The following is a 15,617-nucleotide window of genomic DNA, read 5'->3' as shown; positions in this document are numbered from 1 at the left end:
ATCTTCCACCTTGACTTCAGAAGCTCAAGCAAGACTGGATCCCGGGCTCAGAGCCCTGTCCTTGTCCCTTCTGTTCCACCAAACCTCTTGGGGGACCAGCAGCACCAGGAAGCCCAGGGAAGGAGAAGCCAGGGGGCTGGGGCTGCCCCGGAGACCCCATCACATTAAGGTATAAAGACATCGACTCACCCCATCTGGGGGCCTGCAGGGCAAGGCTGGCCCAGTGGAGGGAGGGGGCTGGGCATAAAGGAGACCGGACACTAGTCAAGCTTCCACTTCATGTAAACAAAGGGTGATCCCCTGCCCGGCCACGACAGTCTTGTGGAGGCGTGTGATTGTCTTGAGATGCTGCAGACCCTCACACCTGGGATACAGGGTCCCTGAGGCCAGGATGGAGGCTGCAGGGGCAGGAGGCCAGTAGGTGTCCGATGTGCAAATTGGTGCAGGGTTTGACCTGTGTCTCCACAGGACAGGATGGGGGCATCCACAGGTCCTGCCAACAGCTGGCCCGCAGCTCACAAAATCACACAATTGCTGGCCTTGGCAGGAATGGAACTTGTTTTACCTGCAGAGACAAGGGACACAGGTGAGGGAGGATGTAGGTAAAATGCTCCCTGGGCTAGCCTCCAGCCCCTCTACTATGCACCGCCCACACCGCAAACTTGGGTGCTAGGGTCACTGTCTCCCTCCCAAGCTGCTGAAACCAGGTCAGCAGGTCCTCAGAAGAGCAAAAGTAAAGATTCTCCCTGTCCTGACGGCCTCAGCAAGACCACCACTGGTTGGGGCATCAGGGATCTGCCATCTTCTGACCTCAGCGGTGCGATTCACCAGTTGCTAATACCCTATGCTGCGTCACAGCTCACAAACGCGACCGCAGTCACTGTCAGTGACCCTCAGCGTGGCCCTGCCGCAAGGGGGCATCCTCGGCCTGACCTGACAGTGGGGGGCAGAGGGGCCAGTAGCCCCCAGAGCCGGGCAGCGCCTGCGCCAGTACCCGCTCTGCCGAGCCCCATCTCAGCTCTTCCCACCACTCAGGCCGCTGACGTGGAAGGGGCAAAGCGGTGCCTCAGGAGGGGCCGGTAGGCTGACCGGGAGGGAGCCAGGCATGGTGGCACAGACCCCAGGCTTAGGGGCGCGGGGCACACCCTTCACAGAGAGGAAAGGGGTGGAGAGGCACAGCTCTTCTCTTCCCAGGCCCCTTCCATCCGTGTCCACTGCCTTTACACCCCAAGCAGAGGCCGGCTGTGTGTCTGCTGCAGGAGTCCTCCTGGGGCGCTGGCCGCCGTCTCCTGGGCGGCTGCTGACCTCTTTCCTGCCGGTTCCTCTCCACACCACCAGGGCCAGGGTCATCTCCTGGCACTCACACCACCTTCCCGTATCACCTCAGCTGTGAATTTCATGGAGGTGGTGTCGGCCTCCTCTCCTGGGCCATTAGCAAGAGAGACGCTGAACAGGCCTGAGTAGGGCCCTTCCCTGCCTGGCCAGCGGGACCCAGGCCTCGGGACTTGCTGCGGGACCAGCTGAGCCTCCCTGGAGGCCATTCCGAGAGCAGCTAGAGCGTCGAGGAGGTGGGAGGGGAGCCAGACGATGATGCCCACCTCCCTGTGGCTCCAAGGGCCCGGAGGTGGGTCAGCCTCCAGTCTCCTCGGGTGCTGAGGCTGCCTCCGCTGCCCTTCCTGTGCCACAGTCCCCTGGCTGCCACAGGACACGTCCGTCCCCACTTCCTGTCCTCAGCGGCTTGCTGTACTTGCTTGGCCTACTGAGCAGATGCCGAGTTTCGCCCCAGAGGCAGCAGAATTTTGGAGGCAGGTGAGAAAAGTCCTCTGGGCTCCCGAGGCCAGGGAGGAGTGGCCGCGTGGGCTGGGGGCAGCCGGGGCAGAGCAGGTTTGTGGCCAGCTCCCCACACTCCCACCCACTCTCCGAGGCTGGATGCGAGCCTGGACACGGACCTCTCACTCAGAATTCACCTCCGTGCCTCTGACGGGAGGCCGGGCTGAGGACTAAGCCCTCGAGCCCACCCCTCCCGCGGCGCACATACCGGAGCCCGCTGCCGCCTGCAGCAGACGCTGTGGCCAATCACACCTGCTCAGATGAGTGGAGGAGAATATATCAACAGCCTCACATTTCTACTTTTTACAAAGTATATGTGGCACGGGCGGCCCAAAGGAGGCTCATGAGAGAAAGTCAAACTTCAAAGGAAGAAGTGAGACTGGACATAGGGGCGGGAAGTGGAGGAGAGGCGGCCTGAAGGAAGGCCTGGAGCATCAGGACCTGGTCCGATGGTCAGGACCTGGCTGGTCCGGCTCGGCAGGCAAGAGAGGGGACAATGGTATAGACGGCCATGACAAGGACAGTGAGCTCTACCTCCCTACAGGCTTCAGGACCTCACACTCCCCTTTTCTGGAAGATTCTTCCCCTGGATGTCCACATGGTTCTCTGCTTCCCATCATTCAAGCCTCTGCTCAGATGCCCCCTTGCCAGAGAGGCCTTCCGTGATCACTCTTCAGAAGAAGGTCCTCGCCCTCCCTGTCCCCCTCCCAGTACACAAGAGCAGGGGCAAGCTCACTTTGTCCACTGCTACACCAGGAATTTAGGACAGTGCTTGGCACAAAGCAGACACTGCACAGACAGACATTTGTTGAAAACAATGAACGATCAGGCAGCAGCAAGCTACGTAAGGGTTCATACCAATCTAATAGCAAGAGCAACTGCAGTGGCATCAGTGGGCGGTGACTGGGTGACGTACGTGCCCTCCCTCACCTAGATGGTGACGGAAGCCCTGGCCAGGCCCAAGAGACCAGCAGGGCAGGGGATTTTGACATCTGCCAATGAGACTAAGGATGCCTGCCTCTTCTCTGGAGCCCAGTGGGATCAGCTCCTCAAAGGATGCCCCCTCAACTCCCCTCATCTGTGCCATGTGACCGAGACCTTGGCTGGTAACAGTGCTCATGTTTATGCAATCAGAGCACGGCCTGAGAACATCAGCTGGGGTGTGACCTCAGGGGCAACACTGAGTTTTGGAACTCCATCTTGGCAAGACAGCTGTTGAATAGGCTTACCCTGGAACTGGAGGCCCACAGGTCCCTTATGGAGCTCTGAACCCCAGCAGCACCTCCCCAGCCTTCCATCCCAGGCAAGGACCCAGACTTCCAGGAGAGAGATCTGAGACCTCCACCCCAGGGATGACACAGGCAAATCCGAAGTTCCCAAATCCAGGAGCCAGCGAGCACAGCACTGGGAGCCAGACCACACTGCCAGCCAGGGTGGCCCATCCACGCACCACTCAGGGGAACCTGGGAGAGTTCTGGCAAGGCAACCGTGGCTGCAGTCACCGCAGAGAACTCTGGGAACAGAAGCGTGGGCTCAGGGGCCCTCGGAAGGTGGTGACCCAGAGGCACTCTCCTCTTCCTCTGTATGGGGGGGGCGGGGGGCGGGGGGGAGTCATTCATGTACTCAGGCCTCTGGCCCTTCCAAACAGCCTTTAAAGACGTAGGCAGCTGGTGTCAACCCTAACCTTCCAGAGATGGCCATAACGCTCTGGCAGTCCCTGGGAGGCAGCAGAGCCCACTGCCCTTTTCTCACTCATGACCGTGGGCACAGGGCCTTGCCTCTCTGCACCTCTGGGGTCTCGTCTTGAAACAACGTCATCAGGCAGCGTGGCTGTGGGTTCTGGGTGAGAGCATTTAGCACCGTGTCTACCCAGCACATGCCAGGGGCTCAGCCAAAGTCTGTGCCTTTCTTCCTCCTCTTACCGTGCACGAGAGTGTTGGCCTTGTCCCAGGGATTTCCCCAGGGGGACCAGGAGGGGTTTCAGGACATCACCTGGAACCCCCTCCCCCAAACTGGCAGCCCCCGAGGGCAGAGCCTTGTCACCTAATCTGCTGCTCTGAGGACCCCTACGTGGGAAAACGCTCGGGGAGCTCGTTTAAAATGCAGATTCCTGAGCCCAGCCGAGCGGGACAGACTCCTCACTCTTTTGACAAGGCTCTCCAGTGACTGCTGGTCCCTGAGTTTGGATCTGTGCCCCAGAGTCCCGAGCTCCTGGCTGGGCACAGGTGGCCGGCTCAGGAAAGGCGCCAATTGCAGGAGTGAGGACTCAGCTGAGAGAAAAACCAGAAGGAGAGGGTGCTTGGCTTCCACCAGTAGGGGGAGCTGTGAGCCTTCAAACTACCTGGCCGCCCCCCGGCTGGACTGCCAGACCCAAAGGAAGGGATTTCTGAAGGTTCTCCCAAGGGCCACACTTGGGTTTGCAAAAATTTGCATGCTGTTTGACAACTATATACTTCTTATCAAGTAATTGTACAGGCTGTCAGCTCTTAGTTTTCCTATTTTTCTCTCTTTTACCCACCCTGTCATCGGCCTGGATTCTCCCTTGACAAGAGGGCAGCAGGGACAGAAAGGACAGTCAGAATCAGAGCTCAAAGGGACCTCTTGAACCCTCCCTGGATCAACCCCTCCTCTTCTCAACCAGGAAACAGCCCTGGGGAGGTGAAAAGATGTGTCCAAGGTGTGGGGAACAAGGAACTGGGAGCTGAGATCCATCCGATGGCTGTTCTGATGATGCTCTGAACCTTCACTGTAGGACAGGGATCCTTTCCCTGGATGGGGCCCTAAGGGAAGAGCTAAAGTGATTTCCTCCCAGATGACAGTTCCCAGTGTACTAGGATTGCTGGTTCCAACCTTGGGGACCCCCATGCTGCCAGGAACCTGACCCTCTGGCACACAGAGTCCTGCTGATAAGCTTCTGCTGCCTGAGAGGAGGCACTAAACCAGTCAAATATTTGGGAGGCTGGAGACCACAAAAAGGGCCTTTGGGGAGGGGAGTCTCTGCTTCTTGCCCTGCCTTCGAGGGAAGAAAGCAGCAGGGAGAGGAAAGGTCTCTTAAAGGACTTGAATTCCAGGCCCTCGGGGCTGGATGCCCATCCAGGTACACAGAGGCTGTGCTGGACGAGGCCACCCTGTGTGTTTCCTGATGACGGAGCAGGAATAGGGTGATCTTGAGGGCCATCCCTCGTGCGTGCCGCTGCACTCATGCACTTGCCCTTCTCTCTCTGTCTCTGACTCTGTCTCTCTGGGTGCCAGGCACTCAGGAGACGAGCTGGTACAGGGCACTGTCCCTGGCTGTTTGGCTGGCTCCTGGCACCCCATGCAAACACTCAGGGAGCAGCAAAAGTGTCAGTGATCTGTTCAAGTCATCCAAGCAGGGGAATCTGATGCTGAGACTCACTAAAGGAAGCAGTAAGGGATAAGACAATGGCCTTTTGTTTCTATGGAAACAGCACCTCAGGGTGAGGGGCTGAAGGAAGAGAAAGCTTCTACTTCACTTGCAGTCAGGACGTGGGAAAGAGCTCCTTTTGTGGTTGGGCTCGCCCCTCCCCCTCTCTTCCCTGCCAGGTGTTCACCATGGCAACCCTTCTTCCAAACAAGAGGTGCAGGGCAGCAGAAGCATCCGGTGCTGGGGGAGCCAGGGAGCCCAGGGGGAATGGGACGGGCCCAGCTACCCCTCCCTGACAGGACATGGGCCCTAGCCTCGGTTTGCGTCCCGGCCCCACTACCACTTACTGTGCCCTGGGACCACTTAATTCACCTCTCTGAGCTTCCATCTGCCACCTCCGTGGCCCCTGTGAGGGCCAAGTGAGAGAGAGAGCACCTAGTGAAGGACCCGGCACACAGAGGCGCTCAGTAAATGCTTCCTGGCCAAATGCAGCTATAGCCCTGGCACTGCTGCTGTGCCCAAATTCTCGGAGACTCCAGGCCTGTCCTAACTTTAAGAGGCACAGACTGAGTGCGTCAGGCTCTCTAGCAGGGCTGGGGCATCAGTGTTTGGGAAGACTTGCACTCCAGCCAATGTCAGGTCAAAGCTGGGGCCTTGAGGAACACAGGAATTCTGGAAGCACTCAGGCTGCCCAAGGTAAGTCCCTGCCATTACCTACCTGGCCAGCCAGGGAGCCCAGCCTCACCACTGCAAAGCCCCACAGCCATGGGGGGAGAAACCCCAACATGGAAACCCCTTTGACTCAGCAATGCCAACATGAGAAAAGGTGCCAGCAGTGGCCCTGGCTGTCACCACCAGCCAGAAAAGGCCACTCTGGAGACTGTCCCAGAGAAAGAGATAAAGGCAGGGATAAAGGCAGAAAGATACCACCACCAGGTACAATCTCTCCCAGAAGTAAGCAGCCTGGCAAATACCACTCATCAAATAAACACAGGGAGGAGCCACGTCAAACTATTTACAACAGAAACAAGGAAAAGTGGGCTAGGGCATTGGTGCGGCATGTTTGACCAGGTCAGATCCTGACGGCAACGGATCCAGCAAGGAACAAGGTTTGCTGGAACAAGCCCTAGAGTCAGAGCCCTAGTCTCAGGCTACTCTGTGCCCAGCACTGTTCTGAGCACTTCATATCCTCAGAACAGCTGGGCGAGGCAGGCATCACTTTCCCCTTTTAGAGAAGAGGAAACTGAAACTCCAGCCTGCAGTGGCTGGCCCCAGGCCACACGCAGGCAAAGGCCAGAGCAGGATGGGAACTGAGGACCATAGGGCCCAGAGCTGATGTGCTCTCCCTGCCAGGAGGCGGCCTTCTTGCAAAATCAGCAGTACTCCTGGACCAGGGCCAGAGGCCTGAGGAGCCCTGGGCCCGGTGGGAGGGGCTCACCTGAGACGTCGCCACTGGAGCCCTGGTTGGGCCTCTTCCCCATCATAAACTCCGCTTCGGCCAAGGCCTCAGGGGAGAGGGCGCTGGCCGTGCTCTTGGGCGCTGCGGGCCTCTTGGACCAGCGGTTGAAGAACCTACTGCTGAAGCACCTGCCTTCCTTGGCCGCAGTGGCCTCCCCATTGGCAGCTTCTCCCCTGCCACTTCGGGCAAGGGCCTCCCGGAGTCTGGGCTTCAGGTCCACACGCAGGTGGGAGACCACCCTGCCATCCTGACTCAGCTCTCCCGAGGGAACGGGCTCCACGGGGGGCAGCACCTGCTCCAGCGTGACCAGGTCGTGCAGAAAACTCTCCAGGCGCCATGCTGACTCATTGCCCTCCTCCTGCCCCTCTGCATTGCTGCTGGCCTCCCGCTGCTGCCGGGCAGCCCAGCGCATCATCTCCCCAGGTGGGTGGCGGCTGCCTGCCACCAGGGTGTACTTGGGGTTGATAAGCTTGCGAGCCACGGTGGAGGAGTAGTTGAGGCCCAGCCTGCCAGCGCCTCCTGCCAGGCCCAGCTGCTGGTACAAGTCCACCTCCTCGGAGATGGCGTACAGCTCCCGGAACTCCACGTCGAAGGGCTCCACGTTCTGCCCCGTCAGGAGGAGGAGAAGGTTCCTGTCCACATGGGAGGAACTCCAGGTGAATCTGGGAACACAGGGACAGAAAAGCAACATACATGTGCCCGGGTCTGCAGCCTCGCCCTGCCAGCCGCCCCTCGGTGAGCCCATCTCAAATCCCGCTGCCCAGCCCGACCTGCTCCACCACTGAGGCTGGATGCCTTGCTGCCTTCGTGCTGGGGTGCTCTCCCTCCACAGACCCAAATCCTCCCTTGGTCCAGGGCTTGGCCTCAAATGCAGAAAGTAGGCAGTGGGTGCAGGGCAAGGGCAAGAGAAGTCAGGCCTGGATTCAAACCTGCTTTCTGCCCTGTGTGCCTTGTCAAATGGGGCTTGTAAGGTGTACAGTCACAGAGTTGTTGTGAGGCTCAAAGTCCAATAACAAATATAAAAGGTTTCGCTCAGTACCTGGCACAAACATACATTTAATAAGTAGTACCTATAGCTGCCACTACTGTTAATGGTATTCCATTCCTTAATAGTTCTTCTCTGAATTTTTAGAGCACTTAGCGTCTGCAAAACCCCATACTTTAACCATGTAAGAGGACTGACGCCATTTATTAATTGTTTCATGTGCTCGGGTCTCTTCCAGCCTCAAAAGGCAACCAGTTGTTGTGGACCATGAAAGGCAGGCAGTGCTTAATGCTCAACAAAAGTTGACCCTCTTTCTTGAATAATCCATTAGCCAGAAAGTTTGAGGGAAGGGACTGGCCAGGAGGCTATTCTTTGCTATCAGAATAGACAAGAGCTCTTAAACTCATGATTGTGGAGGCTCTAGTCCAGCATCTTTCTGAACATGAACACTTCTGACCATGAACAAAGGCCTCCTAGGCCCTTCTCTGACCTGGCCCAACTCACCTGTAGGATCCAGTGGCTACTTTGTCACCATCTACCATTAGGAACTTGGATGACAGGGTCCCTTTGATCTTCCCCATGGGCATGTAAAAGCCAACACCTGTCACAGAGCGGACACGGATGTTCTGTTGAGAAGAGGAGAAGGGCACTGTCACTCAGGTTGGGGGCCTAGAGGCTCTAAGCTGAGTCTCTGCGTGGGTGGAGGATGAATCCTCTTGTCCATGGGACCCTGACTCTGCTTCCTATGGCCTGAGGAAGTCAGCAAATCTGGCTTTGGGCTCTGACGGGCCCAGGTGGCCCCGGTCTGCTCTGAAAGCTCTTCAGAAGAGAAACACAGCCCTGCCTTCAACCCTGACAGTGACTCTGTGGGCTGAGCGCCCGGGACTAGGCTGGAGCTGCCTCCTTAGCCTCAGCAGCCTTGGGATAAAACGTAAGCTGGGCATGTAGTTAGGGTTATCAGTTCATGAGGCAAGGTTTTAGACAGAAGGAAAGGGGTTGAGAGTGCTGTTCACCTGGGCCCCTGAACTGGGGAGCAGGCAGAGGGAGGGGCAGAGGCAGTCTCCATCCCACTTCCTTCCCCCCTCCCACCCCCAGTCCCAGTGATACAACTTACCCGAATACGGAAGTCAGCGAGCTTCAGGCCCTGACACATCTCCAGGAAATACTTCACGCCCGCCTCGTCCAGGATGATGTACACTGGCACACGGCGCTTGGAGGCAGCATCCACAATGTCCTGGAAGATCTCACCATCAGTGAAGAGGTCCATGACCACAGCAATGACCTGGACGGGGAAGGGCACTAGTGAGGCACGTGGTGACTACACACAGAGTCACACTGCGGCCCACAGAGGACCAGCTGGGCTGGGGTAAGTGCTGGCCAAGAGTCAAAAATGCCATCTGCACCACTCCTGGGTTTTGCACATCCCCACCCACCTCCGAGCACATGTGAGCAGGAGATGGGCTCCCTGCTCTGGGAAATGAAGACGGTGCAGAGGGTGCAGGCCACGCTGCTTGTACTCCATCCTTGGCAGATTCCCACTACCCACCCTGGGGATCTTCCAGCGGCTCTTCAGAAGCCATGTCAGTGGAGATCTACGAGGCTGAGGAAAGTTGGTTCTGGTGACTTCGGGAAATAAGCAGGTTCAAGGAGCTGCAGTCACTGAGAGGCATGAAATGGACCATTTCCACAAGCTGCAGATCTGCTCAGATACCACTTTCTTTGCAGACCTGGGTGCTTTGATCTCCCTGCAGCTGTGCAAAGCCCTGTGCTTCCCTGAGCACAGATTCGGGCAGAGCTCCAGTTAGCTCGGGCTCCCTTGGCCTCCAGGTGTCCAGACCATCCCACTTCATCCTCAAATCAAGGTCCCTGCCTAGGACCCTTGATTTCCAAAAGCCAGTCTTGATTATCCATCCTGGAAGGCGAGGCCTTCCACAGCCTGAGGCAGATTTGCCTTTCTGACCTCAGCCTCCTCCACTTTCCTACACAAACCTTCTGCTCCAGAGGCAGGGTTTTCTTGTTGGCCCCAAGCACTGTGCCCATGATGCAGAGGAAAGTATGTGCTTTGGGGTCAGAGAGATCTGATTATAACCACTTTCTATTTATGTAACCTTAGGCAAATCCCTTAACTTTGATGAGACTCTGTTTTCCTCATCTGCAAAGTGGGGATACTCTGTACTTGATACATTTGGCATCAGGATTAGAAATAACATCTGTAAGCATCAACAATGCCTGATATGTAGGTAAGTCTTCAATAAATGGTAACCATTTTATGGTCGAAGGAGTCTGCTTGTCGTTGCAACTGAAAGCCCGAACGCTGAAGCCAGGCAGACCAGGCCTGCTTCACTAACTCCACTGCTGACTCATCAGTGCCCCAGCTTCCTTGGCAGCAAAATCGAGCTCATAGTAGCACCTGTCTCAAAGGGTTGTTGAGAAGGCTTAGAGAAGCAAACTGGGAAAGCGTTTAGCACAGTGCCGGCACATGTTAAGCTCAATAAGTGTATCCTCCATCACCATCGTCATCATCACAATCACCATCACCTTCACGTGTGCTCTGCCATGATCTCTGCCTCTAAAGACCACCCCCCAATACCATTTACACAATATCACATAAGGCCCTTCTTACCTCCTACATTTAATACCCAGTCATTCATACAAGTAACATTTACAAAGCCCCACAGGCAGAGGGAGGATCTAAGGACAAACTATAGTCCCTAACTTCAAGGGGTTAATCCAGTTGGAATCATAAGACATTCACACAAAATAATAAGACATAAGATAAAACGAGATAAATGCCTTAAGAGATGCACAAATGATGTGTGATGTGAGTTCAAAGGAGGGTGGTAGGAAGAGAAGGAGGGACTTAGGGAGGGGGAAGATTGAAAGATTACTTTCAGCCAGGGGAGAACAGGAAAGGTTTCACCGAGGAAGCTGAAACCTGAAGAATGGGCGGCCTTGGGTGCCATGAGAAATGAGCAGGGAATAAAACCAAGCAGGGAATAAAACCAAGCAGGGAAGTGGGCAGGGCTGCCATGCATGGGTATGGAGGTTGTGCACTGCACACAGGCACTGGGCTGATGGGGGTGAGTGGGAGCTATGCCTGCCTGAGGAAGAGATGCCTTTTCCTAATCTGCACACAGGTGCCACATGGGCTACCAGGGGCCTAGGAGGTGAACATTTCAGGCAAAGAAAACAGCACAAGCAACGGCACTGAGGACAGGCATGACTGACAAAAACAGATGAGATGCAAATAAAATACTGAATGAAGAAAGAGAAATAACTACAGATATATTTACTTTTTAAGAAATTCTTACTATTTAAGATATCATCTCAGGGCTTCCCTGGTGGCACAGTGGTTGAGAGTCCACCTGCCGATGCAGGGGACGCGGGTTCGTGCCCCGGTCCGGGAAGATCCCACATGTCGCGGAGCGGCTGGGCCCGTGAGCCATGGTCGCTGAGCCTGCGTGTCCAGAGCCTGTGCTCCGCAACGGGAGAGACCACAACAGTGAGAGGCCCACATACCACCAAAAAAAAAAAAATTTAAAGGGCCTCCCTGGTGGCGCAGTGGTTGAGAGTCCGCCTGCCGATGCAGGGGATACGGGTTCGTGCCCCGGTCTGGGAGGATCCCATATGCCGCGGAGCGGCTGGGCCCGTGAGCCATGGCCGCTGAGCCTGCGCATCCGGAGCCTGTGCTCCGCAACGGGAGAGACCACGGCAGTGAGAGGCCCGCGTACCGCAAAAAAAAAAAAAAAAAAAAAAAAAAAAGATATCATCTCACACCAGTCAGAATGGCCATCATCAAAAAATCTAGAAACAATAAATGCTGGAGAGGGTGTGGAAAAAAGGGAACACTCTTGCACTGCTGGTGGGAATGTGAATTGGTACAGCCACTATGGAGAATGGTATGGAGGTTCCTTAAAAAACTACAAATAGAACTACCATATGACCCAGCAATCCCACTACTGGGCATATACCCTGAGAAAACCATAATTCAAAAAGAGACATGTACCAAAATGTTCATAGCAGCCCTATTTACAATAGCCCGGAGATGGAAACAACCTAAGTGTCCATCATCGGATGAATGGGTAAAGAAGATGTGGCACATATATACAATGGAATATTACTCAGCCATAAAAAGAAACGAAATTGAGCTATTTGTAATGAGGTGGATGGACCTAGAGCCTGTCATACAGAGTGAAGTAAGTCAGAAAGAGAAAGACAAATACTGTATGCTGACACATATGTATGGAATTTAAGAAAAAAAATGTCATGAAGAACATAGGGGTAAGACAGTAATAAAGACACAGACCTACTAGAGAATGGACTTGAGGATATGGGGAGGGGGAAGGGTAAGCTGTGACAAAGTGAAAGAGCGGCATGGACATATATACACTACCAAACGTAAGGTAGATAGCTAGCGGGAAGCAGCCGCATAGCACAGGGAGATCAGCTCGGTGCTTTGTGACCGCCTGGAGGGGTGGGATAGGGAGGGTGGGATAGGGAGGGTGGGAGGGAGACGCAAAAGGGAGGGGATATGGGAACATATGTATATGTATAACTGATTAAATTTGTTATAAAGCAAAAAAATAAAAATAAAAAATTAAAAAAATTAAAAAAATAAAAATAAAAAAAGAAATGGTAAAAAGACTAGGAATATTTACACATTGATAACTTTGAAAATGAAATTGACATGGATAAATCATTAAAAGTGAATTAAACTTATCAACTATAGTTGTTTTTTAAAAAGTAAATTAAATATAGTACAGCATAATCAAGTAAGGTTATCCTAAAAATGAAAGGATTATTCAACATCAGAAACATATCAATTTATAACATTTATAGTGTCAAAGAGGGAAAATCATATATTATCTTAATAAGTTTTTAATAAGTATTTGATAACACTATTTGTGATTAAAATTCTCAGAAAACTAGGAATAGATGGGACCTTCCTTAATGTCATAAAGGCTATCTACTAAAAACCCTCATGAAACATACTTAAAGTTGCATTCCCTTTAAGTCTTAAGCAAGTCAAGAATATTCACTTATCATCACTGCTGTTCAACAAAGTATTGGCGGTCCTGACCAATGCAATATGACAAGAAAAAGAAATGAGACAGAAGGATTAGAAGAGACAAAACTACCAGTATTTAAGGATGATATTAAAAAAAAAAAAGTAGAATGCAGAGAAAAACTATTAGAAGTAATAGGAGAATTTGGTAAGATTGCCAGATACAAGAAAAACTTACAAAAACCAACAGCATTCTTCTACTACAGCAATAACCAATTAAAAAAAAAAGAAAATAAGGTCCATTCAAAATTGCAACTTAAGCACATAGTATTTAGGAATTAATACCTTTATGGAGAAATTGAGAAAACTCTATTAAAGGACAGTTACAAATATTTGAATAAATGAAAAGATAAATTTTGTTCATGGATAACATGATTAATGTTTTAAAAATCCAGTTCTCATATTAATAAAATCCAATGCAATTCCAGTGAATGGTCAGTAAAATTTTTTGAGGAGTTCAAATATTTCTAAGCTGTGAGGAAGAATGAAGATTCAAATAGCTAAATTAATTTTGAAAAAGAAAAGCTAAAAGGGGACACTTGTCCTACTAGACAGTAAGACATACTGCAGAGCCAAATTAATAAGAATTGCGATACTGAGATAGGAAGAAACTGACAAACAGACCATGGGACAGGATAGAGAGACCAGAAATATACAGGTACCTACACACATACATAAAACTTTAAGTTAACTTAAAGTCTTAACTTTAAGGTAGAATCACAACTCAGTGGAGAAAGGATGCTGTTTAGTAGATGCTATTGAGACAACTGGCATACTAAATAGAGAAAAATAAAATGGATCCCTACCTCACACCATATATGAAGGTGAATTTCAGGTAGGCTGTATACCTAAATGCAGAAGATACAACTCATAAAGGAATTCACGAAATATAGGAAAATATCTTCATGGCATAGGTAAGATAGGATATCTTAAGATTCCAAAAGCATGAATCATAAGACAAATAAAATTTTAAAAGAGGCATTTGGCAAGTTAGGGATTTTCTGTTCAAAAAAAGATGTCAATAGACAAAGGTAACTGACAGGGAGAAGATATCTGCAATGTCTGCAACCAAAAGGAACTAATAATACACAAGAGATGCCTGCACATCAGCAAGAAAAAGACAGAAAACTAATTAGAATAATGGGCAAAGGATATGAATAGGTAATTCCTAGAGGAGATACCTGAATGGCTAATAAGTATGTAAAGAGAAGCAGACCTCATTAGTAAGCAGAAAGATTCAAATTAAAGCAAAGAGATAGTAATAACTGCAAATGAAGTGTAACCTTTAAAAATTGTATAAAAAATTTTAAATAAGTTTAAAAAAAGCAAAGAGATGAGAGATACCACTTTACAACTATAACATTAACTAAAAACTAGAAAGTTGGATAGTCCTAAATGTTGGCGTGTGAGGAAAGGGGAACCCTCATTCACTGAGGGTGGGAGGGAACACTGGTACAGCTATTTCTTAGGGCAAGGGGCAGAGCTTCGTGGATTTAAGGTTGTGCATGCCTGGAAGCCAGCAACGCTACTCTTGGCCACACACCCAGGGAACCTCTTGGATCTTTGCCCAGGTCTATAAGGGGGCAGGAACAAAGACATTCACTGGAGCTTCCTTTGGGATAGCAAGGAGTTGGCAACAACTTGGACGTCCACCTCTAGAAGAAGGGGTGTGGAGAATGTGAGGGACGCTCAGGACAGTGCTCTGCAGCAGACAGAAGCAATGAACGAGTTCCATGTGCACAACCTGGGTAGTTCTTTTTTTTTTTTTTTTTTTTTGCCGTACGCAGGCTTCTCACTGTTGTGGCCTCTCCCGTTGCGGAACACAGGCTCCGGATGCGCAGGCTCAGCGGCCATGGTTCACGGGCCCAGCCGCTCCGTGGCATGTGGGATCTTCCCGGACCGGGTCACGAACCCGTGTCCCCTGCATCGGCAGGTGGACTCTCAACCACTGCACCACCAGGGAAGCACCGCTGGGTAGTTCTTTTTAAGATGAATGTTAGAGATAGAGATCTATAGCCTAATACCATTTATGTAAATAAAAACACACTACATAAAATAACTCTGCATGTTTTTCAAGGATACAGACATGTCCAAGGACATACACTGAATATAGGAGGGTGGCTGCCTATGGAAGGAGAAAGGGACAGGAGGGAAGGAGAGAGTAAAATAAGAGGGGCCTTCCCTGGATGGACGATGGCAGTGGACCATGAACTGAGGTTCGCAATCAGCTCTGCACTTGAGGTCCAAAACAAACAGACAAACAAGCAAAAAACAATTGGCCTGGAACAGTTCAGGGTAGATGTAGCGTAAGGACAACGGGGTGGGGCTGGACAATGGGGCAGGGCTGGATCACGGAGGGTTTTAACAATCCACTTTAGGCTTCATGCCAGCAGAACACAGCTCCCACCATCTCATAGGCCTCCTGATGGCTTCCAACTGCTGCCTGCGGCCAGAGTCTACTGTTTGCTCATTTCCAGACTCTCCACAGTGTCCAGCTCAAAGCTGACTCTCAGTATGTCACTGGGGAGGGCTCGACTGGCTCAGGAAAGCGCTTCTGGATTCACTCTTGCTCTTGTTTTGTAATTGAAAGCACAGGGAGCCTGCTCACCCTCACCCCCACCCCCACCCGACAGAGGATGTGCTGTGAGAGCATCACAGACTAGAGGGAGAGACGTCCCCAGGGGCCCTGCTTTCGGGAGGCTTGGTCTGCAGCGCCCTGGTGAGAGCCAGCCATCTGTGTCACTACCAATTAAGCAGTGAAATATCTGTAGTAGGAAAAAAAAATCAATTGCTGGCTGACTCCTGCAATCTCGTTGTGGAGGAGAGGTGATAATTACCCTCCGCTTTGGTCTCTGAGGCCCTGCTTGACATTAGTATCCACGGCATCAGGCCC

General features: G+C 51.9%; 1 protein-coding gene across 1 annotated transcript in view; it reads right to left on the bottom strand.

Annotated features, from left to right (window-relative positions):
* Positions 1-264: 264 nt before the first annotated feature.
* FAM83F (family with sequence similarity 83 member F) overlaps positions 265-15,617 on the bottom strand; it is a gene marked incomplete at its 5' end in the record, with an annotated part of 30,536 nt that continues 15,183 nt past the window's right edge. Inside the window, 4 exons of the mRNA XM_079714135.1 lie at positions 265-565; positions 6,654-7,336; positions 8,164-8,285; positions 8,774-8,941. Coding sequence (XP_079570261.1) covers positions 516-565; positions 6,654-7,336; positions 8,164-8,285; positions 8,774-8,941 — 1,023 coding nt within the window. The 3' untranslated portion in view covers positions 265-515. The remainder of the gene's footprint in view (positions 566-6,653; positions 7,337-8,163; positions 8,286-8,773; positions 8,942-15,617) is intronic.

The sequence above is a fragment of the Hyperoodon ampullatus genome (assembly GCF_949752795.1).
Source record: "Hyperoodon ampullatus genome assembly, chromosome: 11".
NCBI classification, from domain to species: domain Eukaryota; kingdom Metazoa; phylum Chordata; class Mammalia; order Artiodactyla; family Ziphiidae; genus Hyperoodon; species Hyperoodon ampullatus.
This window is presented reverse-complemented; position numbering and strand designations above follow the sequence as displayed.